The sequence below is a fragment of the Brienomyrus brachyistius genome, chromosome 2 (assembly GCF_023856365.1).
Source record: "Brienomyrus brachyistius isolate T26 chromosome 2, BBRACH_0.4, whole genome shotgun sequence".
NCBI lineage: Eukaryota > Metazoa > Chordata > Actinopteri > Osteoglossiformes > Mormyridae > Brienomyrus > Brienomyrus brachyistius.
In genome coordinates this window covers 23243567-23263299 of record NC_064534.1, presented here as the reverse complement: position 1 = coordinate 23263299, position 19733 = coordinate 23243567, and the positions used below count along the sequence as shown (strand labels likewise).

At 39.6% G+C, this 19733-nt stretch overlaps 1 protein-coding gene across 1 annotated transcript in view; it reads right to left on the bottom strand.

Annotated features, from left to right (window-relative positions):
- The window catches only part of LOC125722625 (electrogenic sodium bicarbonate cotransporter 1-like), a 27111-nt gene extending 7378 nt beyond the window's left edge, over nt 1–19733 (bottom strand). The window contains exons 1-15 of the mRNA XM_048998809.1: nt 19172–19733; nt 17623–17783; nt 16266–16418; nt 10147–10220; nt 8243–8400; nt 8039–8126; nt 6308–6462; nt 4171–4269; nt 3718–3892; nt 3413–3546; nt 2481–2752; nt 1746–1813; nt 1235–1417; nt 765–878; nt 392–553 (exon numbers count right to left, since the gene is read on the bottom strand). Of these exons, the coding sequence (XP_048854766.1) occupies nt 392–553; nt 765–878; nt 1235–1417; nt 1746–1813; nt 2481–2752; nt 3413–3546; nt 3718–3892; nt 4171–4269; nt 6308–6462; nt 8039–8126; nt 8243–8400; nt 10147–10220; nt 16266–16418; nt 17623–17783; nt 19172–19497 (2322 nt within the window). The 5' untranslated portion in view covers nt 19498–19733. The remainder of the gene's footprint in view (nt 1–391; nt 554–764; nt 879–1234; nt 1418–1745; nt 1814–2480; nt 2753–3412; nt 3547–3717; nt 3893–4170; nt 4270–6307; nt 6463–8038; nt 8127–8242; nt 8401–10146; nt 10221–16265; nt 16419–17622; nt 17784–19171) is intronic.

Below are 19733 nucleotides of genomic sequence, written 5' to 3'. Positions count from 1 at the left end.
TAATGCAAAGTAATTCATTGCATCATAACATTTTCTAGAGATTTATAACACAAAATACAGCATATCTTTAAAAAATTAATCGGAGGATTATTTAGAGACCCAACACACAATACTTTTTCTGACTTATTTGAATCGCGCCTCTGATAAATGCCTTAAATTACAGTTAGAACTAATAATAAACATCTTTCATTTTCCTTTCTTCTACTACCAAACGCATACCCAAGTCCACACCCAAATAAACTTCCTGCTCGTTTTTTCCATATCAAATGATTATATTCAGAGAAAGTTGTAATGAATTATGCCTCTTTTGCTAATGTGTGGCTCCTGAGCATGCAGCCCTTAGAGTATAGCATTGGACGAGCTAGAATTGTGCCTCATCTTGCAAGCCCACCTTGAGCTTGTGTTCTTTCCTGTTGACAATGACAGCTGTGATCTGCTGGTCCATGAACAACAGAATAGTGACAAGCAGGGCAGGAACGGCTGATATCAAATACACCCACCAAGGGTTTCCACCAAATGGAAATACGAACCAACCCCTGTGTGGACTGGTTGGCTGGAAAGAAACAGCTTGTTTAAGCTACCAGAATCATGGATCACAATTACAAGAACAGATTCTTTTGATGCACAATATAATATAATCTATGGCATCGATCATCCAGAACATAAAGGTTATATGTATCCATATATAACGTAGATTACAAAAAATGTAGAAGATAAAATGCAGGATAAAGAGGAAATTTTAATATATGCACATATTGATTCACCTTGAATTCAGTTGGCACAATGAGTTTTGGTGTATCCACTCCTACCAGTGCATCCACACCACAGAAAATTAAAATGGCCAAGATGATAGCAAAGTCACTGACAAGTTTTCTCACCTGGTGTAAGACATAACAAAAAATAACAATAGCAATATGGGAAGACAGCCTTACGTTTTGTGGGCACACACAATGCAAAGGAATTACGCAAACATAAATGGTGATTCATGTTTCTGCAAGTAGATTAACAAGGACATCCACTGGAGACAAAAAAAGAGCGAATATAATGATTTTTGGTCAATGTTTTTAAAAACAAATGCTTTTAGTCAACCAAAATTCTTTTTCATTCTAAACTGAAATGCAATAAATGCAATACATGAGATCATTACACATTAGTTGCTGGTGGGCACCAGAGCTTTAATAAGGAAATCGTTTAACTTGATATCAAATGAACAACAAGTTACAGTAATACTCACTGTGGTGGGAAAGAAAGTACTTGTCTTGAACTTTTTAAGAGACATGGAGCATATGTAAGTCCCAAAGAAGAGAATAAAGGATATTAAGGTTATGTCAGGGACAAATTTGCAAGCCTTCCCAACTAATTCTCCTCCATATTTTATACAGTCCTTCTTTGTCAGTGATGACCAAGTGTCCAATGGCTGTGGGACAGACACAATACACATTAATCAGAACCTAAAACTATTTATAAAGCATTACAAACCTGAATAAGTTCTTTAAAACTAAATGACAATAAAAAAATGAAAGAATTGGTCTATCAGTTAAAAGCTTTTTCATTCAGATAATTAAAAAACGTATGACATGATGTGTGTGCGTGTGTGTGTGTGTGTAGATTTCATTATAAATCACATATTGAATTTATTATAAAATATATAGATAAAAATATGTATGCATTACTGTACACCAATAAGTTGAACTGAGTCATACTAATAGCAATCATTTATAGCTTATTGAAGTAAAGCAACTTGCCAGTTCAGTGACACGCATCATCCATGTAGAGACTTCCAAAGAATCACTGTACAGCCCTGTTTTATTATCTATATGAACAAAAATGAATATCCATTTAAGTATTACTGCTTTATGATACACTTGCTTTAATATTTCACTGAATAGTTTTTTTCCCCATCCATCCATCCATCCATCCATACATCCATCCATTTTCTATACCCGCTTGTACAGTTCTCGGTTCTCCAGAGCCTATTATATTATTAATTACACTATAATTCTTTGACGGGAAATAAGTATACATATTTTATAAAATCAAAATTGTTTTGTGTAGAAAGTCTGAAAGTTCAAGTGAATTCAAATACACAATAATCTTTGTTTCGTTAATGCTTTTCAGTTGCAATATGAGCTAAAAGAAATTCACACAAGTATTATATTTATGATGATTAAATTTAGAATCAGTCTTTGTCAATAAAACTGATGAGCTTACAAAAACAATTTAAAGCTTATAGGATCTATCTATCTATCTATCTATCTATCTATCTATCTATCTATCTATCTATCTATCTATCTATCTATCTATCTTATTTATGGATAGTGTCAGTGTTTTGTATTAAAACTGAATGCTCCTAAACTTCTCTGTCTACTGAAAATGAAGAAACATTTCAAGCTGTATTTTGGCAGCGGTTACTCACAAAAGTAAAATAATAGAACTAATATATTCAATATATTCAAAAATATAGTGAAAAGAAATCTTACCCACTGTTGGAGCTACACAGATGCAGTCATATTGGGTTACATCATTAATCTTATACTCTGAGTTAATTGGGTAATAATTAGCCAGCTTCAGCATCTTCTTGAAAGCATCATAGATGAAAATGAAACTGATGAGGGAAGAGAAGCCTTCCTCTGTGAAGCGGGTGAAATACTGAACCAAATAGCTGGCGTCTGTTGCCACCAAAACCAAGCATAAGAATCCTGACCACAGACCAATCCACAGTCGAAACTCCAAGTAGTCAAAAGAATTGTCCCTTGAAAAAAACATTTTTATAGCATTATTCATTTCAAACAAAACACATTTTTCTACTGTTTCATTAAATCAAGACGACCATTAGCAAGTTATTTAAACTTCGCTAAAAGAAAAAAGTAGTACTTAATCAGATGCTCACTTTACAGAATATATTTATAGCTCAGACAGCAGTCAATGTTACAGAGCTAACTAAAGATGAACGTGGTGATATAAAAAGCATCATATAACCTTTTTAAAATGTCTGCCAAAATAAATTTGTTCTATGACAAGTTGATCGAACACTGAAGACATTACACAATACTGCCTAACAATGGTATATTAGGGGGACAATGAACGAAAAAAATCTTGGTGTTCAACGTCATTTGTCTTTTAAAACTATGAGTAAAACTAATATGACCACACAAGTGAAATTAACGCCTATTACATAATTTTGTTAAAATAATATAAATATTATAAAAATCTTCGATAGCATGTAGTACTGTATATCAGTCACCAATACCGTGTAATATACTGTAATGTTAAACTTGATGTTGGTATTGAATTAAATCATTGCTGCCTGCGCTCCAGTTTGAATAAAAGTACTGCGTAAAGGAATAATGAATAAAGTAAGCACAAAATAGATGAATAAAGGTATTGAATAGGTAATGAATAAATGTAAAACCTGCTGAAATTAAAAAGAAGTCTCTCGAAGACCAGCACTGGACCCGTACTGCTGAGAATGGTGAGAGGCTGCCCTGCGAAAAGACAGAAGACTGCCCCGGTGATAGCAGTGCCCAGGAAGCTCTCCAGCACGCCCTTGAACACAAGCCAAAACACACCCAAGCAATCAAGCACATATCATATCCAGCCAGGATCTCTGTAATGCAACAAAACCAGGTGTTTTGCTTAAAACCAACCATTCTGTTATTCGAAAAAAATATGCAACAAAATATCATAGTTACACCTTTGTTGTCAGGTAACTCCTACCTGCATATTTTCTGTGGCATCCCCAAGGAGGCCCCCAAAAGTAATAGCATTTGTTACAGTTCCCAGGTAGATAAATAGAATGGCTGACAGTGATTGGATATTCAAAGCATCATAAAAATCACTGGGAAAATAGGGAGCTTTCCTTTTGATATCTAGTAAGAGGCCACCAAAAAACCTAAAATAAACAAACAAACAAACAAACAAATAAAATGGTATATAATAAAAAACATGGAACCAAACTATAGCTGGGAGCTTTTTTAAATCAGAGGTGGGTTACATCACTGCTTTCCATGCTACCAGTCTTTTCTTATATTAATACGGGGCAAAAACAGCTAGCAGTCATTAACCTCCTAGCAAACGCAAGAATTGTTACAGTGTGAAAGCAGTACAAATCTGTGTTTTTCTGTGAAAATACAAAAAATACTTTTCGTTCTAGGAATAAAAACACGTTACCTTCCTGTCCTCTTAAGTTCATTGCCAATTTGGTGGCCTCCTCCTTTATGTTCTCCACCATTCATCTGTATCATATCTGCTCCAGAATACATATTCTTCCTGTAATGGAGATGAACACCACAGAAAAGCATGGCTATGTCTGTCTTATTGACTGTCTTAATGTGAATGATTTAAATAACCAGACACTCCTTGTCCAGACAAGTAGCCCCTCTACGTGAGACACATGGTTCTAGTACTCGTAAGTCTCTACTGAGTCTTCGTGGAATTATTTTGGGGATTGAATAATTAAACTGCTGACTATTACAATCCCTCCCAGGATTCTGAGCACAAAATACCCCAAAAGCAAACACATACAAAACAATGTGATTCAAAGCAGAAATGTTATGTTCCACATTGTAACCAGCTACATAAATCACAACAGACAACAAAATATTCCATATACATTCCTTAACCACTTAACCAATGGCAAGTCTATCATAGAAAGAGTAGGCCGTGAGGCAGGGGTTAACCTGGAGGAAATCCGCATAGTCAGAGGAAATGGGAGCATGAAATGATACCCCCACTCCGCATGTGGAAATTAGACGTCTTCCTCATGTTCTTTACAGGTAACCAGCAGCCTCATTTATACAGAATAGTCATACATTCTCATGGAAGGAAAAGGATACGTAGGTACGAAAAGTCAAATTTACAGTAAAAGTAAACTGTGAAACGCATCGTACAGGTTATAAATCTCACATATCGTAGGAACATTTTTTGAATTTCTACGTGCAACGTCATTTCATGAACAACGGAGCGGCAAACAAAAGAGAGAAAAATAAATTTTTTCAGCATGTGAAGTGCATAGTTTATGGTGTTCGAAGTAGGGGAATGCTAAGCGATTTTATCTGATAGTAGACCTGCTGGTGTGACAAAGAAAAGCCATTCGGCAGCTTGTGACTGCTGCTGTTAATGCGGTCAGGTCAATAAGCCAAACACAGAAATAAAAGCAACGGCCGGATTTAAAATCCGTTGAACCTGCATTCCGTTTCTCTATATGTTTGGTGAAATGGGGGAAATTACCCCCTTCACATTGGCGTGGGGTATTATACAAACTGTCTAAATTATGCTGAATTATGTAGCCTATAAATTTATTACTGTACACACTGGGAGCACTAGGCCTGTTTTGGAACCGCAACTAAAAAGTTAACGGCACTGTAAAGTTTAAAACTTAATCACAAAAACAGCAAACGTGAGTGAGGCTGGTTGCCCACTATGTGTTCCGTAACCTAGGCAAGAATTTTGATATTAAAGATACATTTACACTAACAAATGGCATGCATCACTAAAATTTTACAAGGCCTATTATATTATTCTATCTGATCCAAATCATTTCTGTATTGATTTTGGGGTTGTTTGTGAGTTTCTGCGATCTATCAGCAAGCTCTAAAAACATTCCCATGTAATAGTTTATGGCCAACTCACAAATCACTGAAACCGTGCGTGTTAATGGGGTCACTATACATATGGGTGCACAAGTGTTGGTGCTTGAACTTACTTTGACTTTTCAGTACGTACATATCTAACTTAGATCGCACCCAATAAATGTATTGGTATATATAAATTCAGCCATTAAAAAATAAAACAAATATTTAATGTTAGTTGTATATTCAATATAATAAAAATGTTTCTGTATTTAACACGCACTTCACCAAGTGCTAAAACAAAATCTAAATGCCAACTTAGATGCACATCTCCATCTGACCTCTAGATGTCGTTCTTTTCTGTTTCCTCCAAAACATTTGTATATGTAAGAACTTCTGCAGGTTTTGTTTCATGCTGTGCCTTTAAAAATCCTAAAGTTTTTGTATAAATGAGCATAGGAATGTTTCATGGCAATTTTATTCGTTCTAAGACTTTATAAATGAGGTCCCAGGTCTTGCTCAATTGACAGGTTGAAATGGCAACTCTAAATTTCCTCCATGCTTGCTTCAGTCCTAAACTGCATATACAGTTATGGAAAATGATGGATGGATGGATGGATGGATGGATGGATGGATGGATGGATGGATGGATGGATGGATGGATGGATGGAGGAAATAAACCTTTTTGGTCAAGTTTTGTGGTGCAGAATGATACGGTGATGATAGTCAGAGTTCACCTTTTGTCTGTGGGTGGCAGAGACTTTGGTGGCTCTATCCTGATGGCAGGGTCCCACTCCGCAGGGGGAAGGACAATTACCTCGTCTAGGAATTCATCAATGCCAGCCAGGAGATCCTGTCTTTCCTTGGCCTTGTATGCAATGTCATGGAAGACCTGTATACATTAAATGTTAGCAATAGAAGTGCAGATGCTGCAAGTCTACAGTTTGACATATAAATTGGCAAGTGAAATACCGACCTGACAGTATACATCATAGATTACATAAAACATAAAATGTGTTGGAATATTGCTTTTTTATTATACATAGTTCCCACATTCTTTACACAAGATATAATACACATCAAATCAAAAAAGGGATACAGCATACTGAGAGTTTTTCTGCAAAATAAGAGGGAGTTCACCCATCTTTAATATTTTACTTTCATTCTGGTGTGCAATGGCATAGGAGAGAGTTTGATTTTGGGGAAACACACAACTTAATTTAAATGCAAATGTGTGTTTTTGGGGGACAAATGAAGCCCAATTAAATATTGAGGGGATACAAGTCAACGGCAATAAACTAGCACCAATCAAGGCCAATGAACGATCGAATCCTGTTACTTGTAAAAATTTGCACTGGAACACACCCGCATGACTAGAGTGGATAGTTGACGTATTGCCCAATCAGAGAGCTCAGCTTTTCTTTATTAGCTTTATTGCCGATCATACATGCTAAATCAGCCAAAACAATCCCAACAGGAACAAACCATGTCCGACTGAACCTTGATGTGTTCCAGGCTTTAAAGGGATTTGAGGGTTGTGGCTTTGGTTGAAACCCCTGGCGCAAGTGCATGAGGAGTTTAAATTTTGACATGAGGTACATACACCTCTATCGTTTTTACTGTGTTGAAATTCAATGCACCTGCCCTAATTATTATTATTAAGAAGGAGATACAACTAGAACTCTACACATACAGAGTTTTCATGTTCTCAGTGTTTGTGCGGGATTGTCTTCTTTGTACTCTGATTTCCCTTAACAGTTCAAAATCATGCGCTGTGATTGAGTACATGAGAAAGTGCGTAACTGTGTGTCTCAGTATCTGCCCTGTTGCAAAGGCGACAAAAACTACCACTAGCTATTGCTCCATTCACACCATGTGGTTTAGTGACGCAGAGTGACAGCGAGTCTTATAATACAAACACCTTACCCTGTTCGAGTAACTAGCGATCCTGTTCTTTTGGGCAAATAATTGACCATAAGATAATATATTTAAGCTATTAAGTATTGCAAATGAAAAGTACGCGGCATTCTCTGGGAACAACAAACCGTAATACAGAGTAAAGGGAATTGCTGCTTCCAGTGAGGAGCCTGTCCAGACTTTCTATCCTTATAGGGACTATATTTTTAAGAGTACAACAACATTATTAAATGTGAATTGAATTTTTTTTTCCCAAACAATTATCGGCGACTTGTTTATTCTATTATTATTTTTATTCATTAGTCCTGGTATGAACCACTTTGAGGTGTGCGGTTATAGGAAAATAATTGACAGCTTGGTGTAATGCATCCCAACGTGAATGCACTATGAATAGTTGCACTGAATGTTCTATGAATGCATACAAAATGCATTATGAATGTGCAGTTAATGTAAATCGTTACTCAAGATAGTAATGGAAATCCAGATGACTATGTTATATACTATGTTAGGATTGTCTTTGTATTGTCTTATTAAATATTTATGATGCTTACTTCATCAGACATTAGTGTAGCAATTGCTCTTCCAATTTCATGGTAGGACTTTGCATTGCCTTTGGGACCCAGCAAGATAAACAAGAATCTGAGGAGGAAATTCATAAAATAATTATGCAGTATTTATATAGCCTAAATTCGTAAATTTGCTTTCGCAAGGTCTTGCCTGTTGTTTAGATGCCATTTTTGTGAATGCAGCCATACCTGGTTGGAAGAGGAACCTCAGTCAGAGATCCCAGCATAACAGCTTGCCGCAAGCGGACAAATGCCACTAATGGTGAATCTAAAAAGTCAACTTCTCCCACTAATATATTGGAGGCTTCTGCATCTTTTGGTAGCTTCTTTATGAACTTGTTCTTCAACTAAAAGCAAAAAAAGTCAAATTCTATATCACATTCATAGCCACATAAAATTTCAAGCTGAATATTTACTGTACACATGTCACTTATAATTAGAGAACTGAAACGTTGTACCTTTAATTCAGGTGACAAATGGAATTTAATCAATCCCATCAAAAATGCAGTATCTGTACAAAGTATTAATTTCACTATATTTCATATTGCTTTGCTGAAGAGCACATTAACTCTTTTGTCCCTTTGCTTTAGTAACTTAAATATGGGTATGTGTACATTTTCTTAAGAGGCTACACATATCAACCTATCAATGCTCCAACCAGCTTTGTGTGTTTTGCCAAATAAATGTGTATCCAAGTACCTGGGGGAAATTTTTTGTGAACTACTTATTACTGGAATTACTGGAGGATGGAACAGGGCATTTTCATTGACAGTCGCGGGATGCAATTTTTGTAAAGAATTTCCTTCCACTACTGGATTGCATTTTGTAGCTGATACAAGTCAAGATAAGAATAGAAAATAGAAACTGCAACCACCACAACACAACACAACAAATCAAATCTGCAACAAACTTGCTTATTCCATGTCTCAGCACTTAATTCCCTTTCCAAGGCATCCCAATCCCACAAACAGTAGTTTCCCCTGAAGCCCAAAGCACCTGCCACCCGTATTTTACACCCGCCACCTGTATTTTACACCCGCCACCTGTATTTTACACCTGAATTTTCCACCTGCCACCCGTATTTTACACCTGCCACCTGTATTTTACACCCGCCACCCGTATTTTACACCTGCCACCCGTATTTTACACCCGCCACCTGTATTTTACACCCGCCACCCGTATTTTACACCTGAATTTTCCACCTGCCACCCGTATTTTACACCTGCCACCTGTATTTTACACCCGCCACCCGTATTTTACACCTGAATTTTCCACCTGCCACCCGTATTTTACACCTGCCACCTGTATTTTACACCCGCCACCCGTATTTTACACCTGCCACCTGTATTTTACACCCGCCACCCGTATTTTACACCTGCCACCCGTATTTTACACCTGAATTTTCCACCTGCCACCCGTATTTTACACCTGCCACCTGTATTTTACACCCGCCACCCGTATTTTACACCTGCCACCTGTATTTTACACCCGCCACCCGTATTTTACACCTGAATTTTCCACCTGCCACCCGTATTTTACACCTGCCACCTGTATTTTACACCCGCCACCCGTATTTTACACCTGAATTTTCCACCTGCCACCCGTATTTTACACCTGCCACCTGTATTTTACACCCGCCACCCGTATTTTACACCTGCCACCCGTATTTTACACCCGCCACCTGTATTTTACACCCGCCACCTGTATTTTACACCTGAATTTTCCACCTGCCACCCGTATTTTACACCTGCCACCTGTATTTTACACCCGCCACCCGTATTTTACACCTGAATTTTCCACCTGCCACCCGTATTTTACACCTGCCACCTGTATTTTACACCCGCCACCTGTATTTTACACCCGCCACCTGTAATTTACACACGCCACTTGTATTTTACACCCACCACCTGGATTTTATTTCACACATTTAAGTTATAAGTCAAATGTTCTTCAACACTGATAGTTTTTCCAATGCTGGGGAAAAAATGAAAGCTGAAAGCAAATAAGTTATTGCCATTAAGCATTTACCAGCTGTTTCTCCTTATAATTAAACACAATAACTATGTTTTTCTGAACTACAATAGCACACATACCTGGTGTTTATCTGGTTTTTCAGAAACATATAAGCTGCCTGATGCTACATTTTGATGGGTAGTTGCTGGGCTACCTGTAGAAATGCAAAACAGGGGAAAAGCCATGAAGGTTATTATGCTGTTATTATTACATTAAACATATTACATGTACATGTAACATGTACATATTACATTAAAGTTATTGTTTACCCTGTATGCATATTGCAGTGGTCCAGTAGTTTAGTGATGGAAATATGTATTTTTTTTAGAAAACTTGGGGGTGGGAGGGAGTGGGAAATGGCACTCAACCATTTCTTAATAATTATTACAGCACTGCATGGTACATAAATGTAGACAGTCGTGACAACTCAAAACTGAAGTGTGATATGTGTGCAGAATGGAAAATGATTTGTGGAATAGGAGTGTTTTGACTTCCACTGATTTAGGCACCATAATAGCATGCAGTAAATACTGCACCACAGAGATAAATGCTATCAGTGTTATATTATCACTGTAAAAGTATTTCATCACTGCTTACAATTTTGTCTGTCATATGAGTCAATTTCATTTGGATTGCTTTCATAATATCCATCCATCCATCCATCATCTCCCGCTTAATCCGGGGTCGGGTCGCGGGGGCAGCAGCCTCAGCAGGGAGACCCAGACTTCCCTCTCCCCGGCCACTTCGTCCAGCTCCTCTGGGGGGACCCCGAGGCGTTCCCAGGCCAGCCGAGAGACATAGTCTCTCCAGCGTGTCCTGGGTCTTCCCCGGGGCCTTCTCCCAGTGGGACATGCCCGGAATACCTCCCCAGGGAGGCGTCCCGGAGGCATCCTGATCAGATGCCCGAGCCACCTCATCTGGCTCCTCTCGATGCGGAGGAGCAGCGGCTCTACTCTGAGTCCCTCCCGAATGACTGAGCTCCTCACCCTATCTCTAAGGGAGAGCCCAGCCACCCTGCGGAGGAAACTCATTTCGGCCGCTTGTACCCACGATCTCGTTCTTTCGGTCACTACCCAAAGCTCATGACCATAGGTGAGGGTAGGAACGTAGATCGACTGGTAAATCGAGAGCTTCTCCTTTTGGCTCAGCTCTCTCTTCACCATGACAGACCGATGCAGCGCCCGCATGACTGCTGACGCCGCACCGATCCGCCTGTCGATCTCCCGCTCCATCATTCCCCCACTCGTGAACAAGATCCCGAGATACTTAAACTCCTCCACTTGGGGGAGGACCCCATCCCCAACCCGGAGAGAGCACTCTACCCTTTTCCGGCTGAGAACCATGGTCTCGGATTTGGAGGTGCTGATTCTCATCCCAGCCGCTTCGCACTCGGCTGTGAACTGCTCCAGTGAGAGCTGAAGGTCACGGCTCGATGAGGCCAACAGAACCACATCATCCGCAAAAAGCAGAGACCTAATCCTGAGGTCACCGAACCGGACACCCTCAATGCCCTGGCTGCGCATAGAAATTCTGTCCATAAAAACTATGAACAGAATCGGTGACAAAGGGCAGCCCTGACGGAGTCCAACCCTCACCGGAAACGAGTCCGACTTATTGCCGCCCATGCGGACCAAACTCTGGCACCGGTCATACAGGGACCGAACCGCCCTTAAAAGGGAGCCCGGTACCCCATACTCCCAGAGCACTCTCCACAGGACCCCACGAGGGACACGGTCGAATGCCTTTTCCAAGTCCTGGGGGCAATAAGTATGCCCACGCCCGCTCGTCGCCTCTCCCCGCGGGCAACTCCAGAGTGGAAAAGGGTCCAACCCCCCTCAAGGAGACTGGTTCCAGAGCCCAAGTCGTGCGTCGAGGTGAGTCCGACTATATCTAGCCGGAACTTCACAACCTCGCGCACCAGCTCAGGCTCTTTCCCCATCAGAGAGGTGACATTCCATGTCCCTAGAGCTAGCTTCTGCAGCTGAGGATCGGACCGCCAAGGTCCCCGCCTTTGGCCGCCGCCCAGATCACCTCGCACCCGACCCCTATGGCCCCTCCCATGGGTGGTGAGCCCATTGGAGGGGGGACCCACGTGCCTTGTTCGGGCTGCGCCCGACCAGGCCCAATGGGTGTAGGCCTGGCCACCAGGCGCTCGCCATCGAGCCCCACCCCCAGGCCTGGCTCCAGGGGGGGGCCCCGGTGACCCGCGTCCGGGCAAGGGAAAACGTGGTTCCAAAATTTTTCTCATCATAAGGGGTTTTTGAGCCGTACTTCGTCTGGTTCCTCACCCAGGACCTGTTTGCCTTGGGTGACCCTACCAGGGGCATAAAGCCCCAGACAACATAGCTCCTGGGATCATTGTAACACGCAAACCCCTCCACCACGATAAGGTGTCGACTCCAGGAGGGGCTTTCATAATAATACTATAATAATAATAATAATAATAACATTTTATACAATAAGCTTTGTTTTATTGACAATTGGTTGGAATAAATATAGAAATCACTATGAGAAACACATGTCACATGCAGAATAGACTGCTGTCACGGTAAAACTATATTTATTAATAGGGGCTTAATTACATCAATTATTTATTATGATTACTCATTACTGTGATTACTGTTACTTAATTATAACATGGTTTCTGACATATTAGGAAACAACTATCTATCCATCCATCCATACATCCATCTCTCTATTTTTCATTTGATTAATCCATTCATCCATCCATCCTTCTTTCAACCATTTATCTATCACAGGGTTGTGGTGCCCTTGGTGTCTTAAGTTATTATGAGGCAGCACCACCACCTGATGGCAGCAGAGAGGCCTGACTCCTTAGCAACGTTCAGTTGTTGCTGTTAGTGAGCTGAATCACATCATTGTTTTGATATAAAGAGTTAGTCTATTCATGTTCCAGTGTTCTCTGGGCTTTGCATGGTGGCATTGCCTGGTATTGATAATAGCCTTACATTTGTAATAGTTTTCCATAATGTTTGATAATGAATTAATTTGTAGATTGAATCTGCATTAGGGGGCGGCATGGTGGTGCAGTGGTTAGCACTGTTGCCTCACACCTCTGGGACCCGGGTTCGAGTCTCCGCCTGGGTCACATGCGTGTGGAGTTTGCATGTTATCCTCATGTCGTCGTGGGGTTTCCTCTGGGTACTCCGGTTTCCCCCCACAGTCCAAAAACATGCTGAGGCTAATTGGAGTCGCTAAATTGCCCGTGTGAGTGAATGGTGTGTGAGTGTGCCCTGTGATGGGCTGGCCCCCCATCCTGGGTTGTTCCCTGCCTCGTGCCCATTGCTTCCGGGATAGGCTCCGGACCTCCCACGACCCAATAGGATAAGCGGTTTGGAAAATGGATGGATGGATGGAATCTGCATTAACAGATTTACTTTGGCTTTACTATATTTTTTCTCTTAAGCTTAGGTCTTCCCGTTGGGTTTATATCCTATAAAACCCTCTATGAACTCTATTTGGTGTGAATTCCTAGAGTGAACTTGCTAATGAAGGTAGCATGTGAAATGGGCTGTATATGCAGTTGCCATTACACAATATAATCACTTAATAAAATATACGAGAACATTAGCGGAGAGACGAGAGGTGGAGGGGGGTCTGCACCCAGGCCCATCACAGCATGGGGCCCACTGCAAAATTTACCAAGGGGACCAGCCCCGCCCCCAAGCCGACAAATTTCACTTAGTGGTGTTTTTGATAACAGACAGTCATGCAAAATTCACAACAATTTACAGAGAACCCTCCCCTCTTCCCAGATAGGCAAATTTTACCAAGGGACCTGATGACAACTTTGGGGTCTAGAGCATAGATATAGTCTTTACTGTGTGAAAGCTTGGGGGATGGATTCTCAGCCGAGAAACATCTGAAGTCAATCAGCTAGGTACACATACATAGTCCAGTTCTCAAATAGAACAATATACAGTAGAGGTTACCAGCAGGCAGATAAATCAGTGCACCTTTTGTAACATGTAGCACTCAATAATAGATTACTGCTAAAACTCAGTTGACTCTAACTCTCATCAATCACAGTCCAAAATAGTGCCAAATCTTTAGAGGCCTGCTGACTCCTACTGGATCTCTCTGAAAACACAGATCCATGAATGCACTTAGTTACTTAAAATTCTATGGTTTTGCTTTTATAATATTTATTGAAAAAAATTACTGCACTACATTGTCAGTCAGTTACAAGTTTTGATATGAAAATGGCCCACTTACTCGGTTCTAACAGTTTCTGCTGTACAGCAGAGCCCAAACCTCTCTTGCATTATTTTAGTCCTTGCAAAATATAGTGGAAAAACAATCAAGCAAAGTATATACTAGAGCAGTGTGACAATGGTAAATGACAAAAATGCAAGTCAAGACGTGGATGCCGTTCACCGTAATGTCAGAGAGTTGACAAATAATAATGTCTTATTGCGACTTTGTTTAATCAGCCACAATGTGCTTAAATAAAATACCATGATTTTTCACCCACTGGTTTAGAATGTTTTTGATTGGCTCTTGATTTCTTTATTTGATAAATATGCAGGAGCATTAAGTAATTTAAAAGGCCTGCGATGAAAAAAAGGATTTTATGAAGCAGCCTCCCAGCAGAAAAGCAGTACTCTGTAATAAATACAGACTGGCATCCCATCAAGCTACATCACCCCCCCACCACCCTGCCCCGAATGAGCGGCTTCATCCGTCCATCTGAAAAGTGGGATATTCCCCAGCCTTTAAACCTTCAGAATGGTGTGAGTGCGAGAGGGCAGCCTGAAATCCTGAAATGCCAAAGCCCTGACTTCACTTCCAGCAGCAGGCAGAAGAATAGTCACAACAGCAGTTACAAGATACTTACTGTAAATAAATATAAATACTTATATTTATAATAATTATATTTGTTTCGTTTTGCTTTGTTTTGTTTATTATTGTCTTTGCTACTGCCCAGTATGGATGCCAGAAAAATGGACTGATGTTTGTGGTTCTAACTGCATGTGGACTAGAAATAAAATGGCCACCAACACAGTGGAAACGTACTGACACAGAATGTGGTCACTTGGAGAACTGACCCACTATTTCATACACCCGAGAGGCACCACTCAAACTCTGCCCTTCACTTTTTTTTGGCATACATAGAGAGAAACAGTTGTCCTGTGGTTTAGGGAGCTTGGACCCAATCCACTAGCAGCTATGAAAGACAACAAAGAGGGGGATGAACTCGGGGACCTCCACTTCCATCCATGATCCGCACCAAACTACGCTCATTTGACAAGAAGCTGGAAGCACAGCAAGCTTATGTAACTTACAGCTTTGAGTTTCACAAAGCGTCACTTCTGTGTTCTACCAATAGCCGATTACTTTCAATAATGCCAGAATCCTTGTTTGAAATAAAAGGATATGCACTTGTGCAAGTGGACGGAAATGTTCATTCAAGCACATAGAATAGTGATACTTTATTCAGGCCCATCTATCCCTCACACAGACATCCCTCCTACCAATGGGATTTGAACTGGTAACTTTCTGATCAGGCGCACAAAAGCTGCAGGATCACACACCAATTGTGACGTAAGGGAGGAGGGTTCAGCACATCAATGATCTGTGGTGCTAACAGTACAACATTAAAGACAAAATATGCAACAGGAATGTGGAAATTGCACATGAGGACTTTGAGACCATTTGGCCATCAGAATTTGTTACTGAACTACATATAAAATGCAGAAAATTTGTCAACCTGTTACTAAACCCACCATCTCAGACAGAATAATTATCAGTATTGATAAGATTACAGGTATATTCAAACCTTAAAATGTTTGCTTCAACATTTCTTTTTTATAGGAGAACTGACTCCAGAACCGTATCCAAAATTAAAATAATATTTAATGTTACTTAAATATAATTTTTGTTCACTAAAACTAAATAAAGGAAAACATAAAGAGCATGTTCACAAACAACAAAAAATGATTACCTTGGCAGGCTACACAACCCTGATCCTGGTGTGCCGGTAAACAGGTTTTCTGTCCTGCCTGATGAGTTACTATCAGCCGGAGATTAGGTGTGGTTCATCAGAGACCAGGTAGGATAGAAAACCTGCTGGATACCAGCACTGCAGGATAAGGGTTGACTGCCATTGCTTTATGAAGAGGAAATGAGAAGTACACCTAACTAGGACATGTATTATCTGGATTAGAAAAGAGCCTACTTGCACTAGGGACTGTCTTGTCGACATCAGAAAGTGACCGTAGGTTTCTCTTCTTTGCCTGGTGCTGATGTTTACGCAGCAAGGTGAACATAACCTTGTCCTTGAAGTCAGCTTTCAACTGTCCATTCTCAATCTGTCTGTCAATGATGTTCTCTACGAAAAGAGAAAAGATAGGTATGGTTTATTGTACTCAAAACACAAGTGTGTAGTGCATAGATTTATGGATTTCCTCATATACAGTAGATGCAAAATGCAATTCCGGAAACCATGAGAATGCCATTTAAAACCAATACTAATTGCAGTAGTGAATAGCTTTAAGGTCAATAATCACTGACAGCTTGCCACTTTTTCATATTGTAGGTAAAATATATCAACATTTTTATTACTCCTTAGTATGTGTGGCACAAAATGTTTGTTTTTATTGGAATGATTGGTGTAATGTTGTTGTTACACGGGGCATATACTATACAAACATATAGTAATCATATAGAAAAGCAGTCATGCTGATATGAAGCCTAGGTCATCCCAGAAGACCCCCAGAGGACTCCCAGAGGACTCCCAGAGGACTCTCACACTGCAAGGGTCAAACTGGATAATTAGGCATAGCAAATAGTTTTTTATATGGGTAACATCTTTTTCATTATACCAATTTATTGAAAGCATTACAGGCAGAGGCTATTTCAGCTGTCCGGGGCCCCCTAGGGGGTGGGGGGGTTATGGGGAGTGGCAATGGTTCAAGTTGACAACTGAGGGGGGGTTTAGTGGTAGCCCCTTGACAGCAGCCTGGGCAAACCCGTTCATTATAGATTAGAGCGCCCCTAATTACAGATATTAAGGCCGGCGAAAAATATGACACCTGACCATCATGAGTAACCAGGTCATGATTTCCGATAAGAAATGTTGCTGTGGAATTTTTCTAATGCATTTTTTTGGCACCTTAATCAACATGGAAGGAATGCTATCCAGTCCAATTACATGCAAGAGAAGAGTGGTACAGCCAATATCTCCAAAACTAAGTAACTCCAAGCAGAACATCCTAGATGGATAAATAGCACTAATGCCCTTCTAAAACATATGCTTCTTCAATTTTGGGGTGAACTGCCCCTTTAAACAGTTCTTATGTGACTTTTGAGTGGTGACCTTGTCTAACTAAAGTCAGTATTAGTATTAGGTGTCTATGTTTATTTTTTATGCTTATAAGAAATTTAAATTTTAATGACAAGTTTTCACCTTGATGTTGTACTGGTGTAAGAGGATGGAAAATAAATGGATTGATTTAAGTTCAGCGCTCCTTCCTGTGAGGTTTAGCATGGATAATCACTTGGTTGTAAAGTTTGTTTTTTTTCTCAGTGCTTACCCACAACCAAGGGAAGAGTTGAGGCCTCCAAGTCTAGCATAATAGTACCCTTTTCTATGCATGTTCTCAGCTCAAATAGGCTGTGCAAGGATAATGTGGCGACATGAGGTTTACTCCAGCGCTCTCCACCCTTTTCAACTTTTTCTTCAAACTTGACCCACCTATAGAGACAGGAAAAGCATTTCTGGGTCAAAAAATGTTAAATCAGTAGCACTGACAACATGTGGTATTCATGAATATCACAATGCATGGATGGTGTAAGGATATACTATGAATGTATCAAAACTAATACCTATTTATGATCAAATATCTTCTATTAAACTATGTATCACTACTTCATGTAACGATAAACCATTTCACCAAAGAACGCTGATGGAAAGGCAGCCATGCTTAATTCAATTTTAATAGATATATTATTCATAAATTATCTTTGCTACTGGACTCAGTAGCAAAGATAATTTATTTTATTCAATAAAATCTCATATATTTTATTCAATAAAATCTTTCAAAGCATTTGAGAACTATTTACCTTAAAAGACAAATACAGAACTGCATTAAAATTCACAATTTAAATGAATTCAAATTTTATAGATTAGTAAAAATTAAAAGTTAGTAAAAATTAAGTAATAGTTCCAGAGTAAAATCTGATTTTGTCATGTAGACATTTTTAGTTTGAGGCCATTGAAAACAATACTTGGAACATCTTTTCAGTGAAATTCAATTAGTTTTGCATATATTATTTAATTAAAAAATTTTGTCTAAGATAATTTTACAGAAATGTGCTGTCTGATGTTCAGTAAAATCTCAACAGTGAAAATGCAACAGTCCTTTCCATTGAAGAAGTACATTGAATCTTAACAGAAGTGATACAGACTAAAAGAAGATACATGTACAAGTTATGTATGTATGTACAAGATACATACATACATACTGACCCAAGCAGATGCTTCAATATGTTACAGACATTTAACTAACAACAAACAATCCTACACTATTTATAGACTAGTTTATTTACTAGACCACAAAAACTGAATATTATGATCATAAAGCGATCAGGTCTGTTTATTATAAAATTATTCCTCGGGATTAAAACTTGCATTCTAGTTAATATTCAGCTAAAAGTGTAATATATTTACCTTAACACATTTAAGTAGATTAACTTTACACACATAATACATATAGTGATATATTATAAAATATACTGAACTTTTAACCTGATAATATATTATGTAATATATTTTAATTGTCTAAATATGATTTGATATAGTTTATTTGGTGGCTTTGGTTTATAGCTATAATAAATTACCTTCACTAATTTAATAATTATTGTGGTAGTCAGTGATCCATCTATCTTCATCCAGTACAATTTGACATATTTATCTCACTTAATTCTCAAATTTGGGCTAAAGCAAATTGAAAGAAAAGCATACAGCAGTTTAATCGGAGAGTAAAGACATTGCTTTCTAAGTAAATCTATCCAAGAGTTTAGCTAGTGCACCTTGTCAGTTCTGTGCTTGTGCTACCGAGTTTGTGTTCACAGAGCGTTTACCTTGCTGTCTCTCTCCACTCCATCGTTTGCCCATCCTCAGCCAGCAGCTCATCCAGTTCAGTGAAGAGCTGGGGTGTCGCTGGGACCTCATCTTCCTCCTTTAACATGAATCGAATTCGTTCTGTGTCTGGGGAGACCACAAAGGGGAAAATACTGCATCTTACAGACTGAGAAGCAATGGCTGCTGTCCGGCTCTCCAATTTGTCCTCATCCCCAGTACCACTCATCTTCTTTACAGGTGGACAGATATTAACAGGATCTGGCACCTGCACAACAGGTGGAGGTATCTTCACAACTGGTGGCGGTGAAGGTTTTACTGGCAACATCTTGATTGCTTTTCTCTTAAAATGATTCCTCTTTGTTGAACAGACATCAACAAGACCTTCAAGTATGTATAAATAAAGAAGATGAATTATATGGATGCATGTGCAGGAAGAGATGCTCTGTGCTGTCCCAAGTCGTAAATGCAGCAGATGTCCGTGTATAGGGAGAGAGTCTTGCTCTCTGCTATTCCAAATTTATAGCAATGAGTCCAGGTAGAATCCCTCCTGTCCCCACAGCT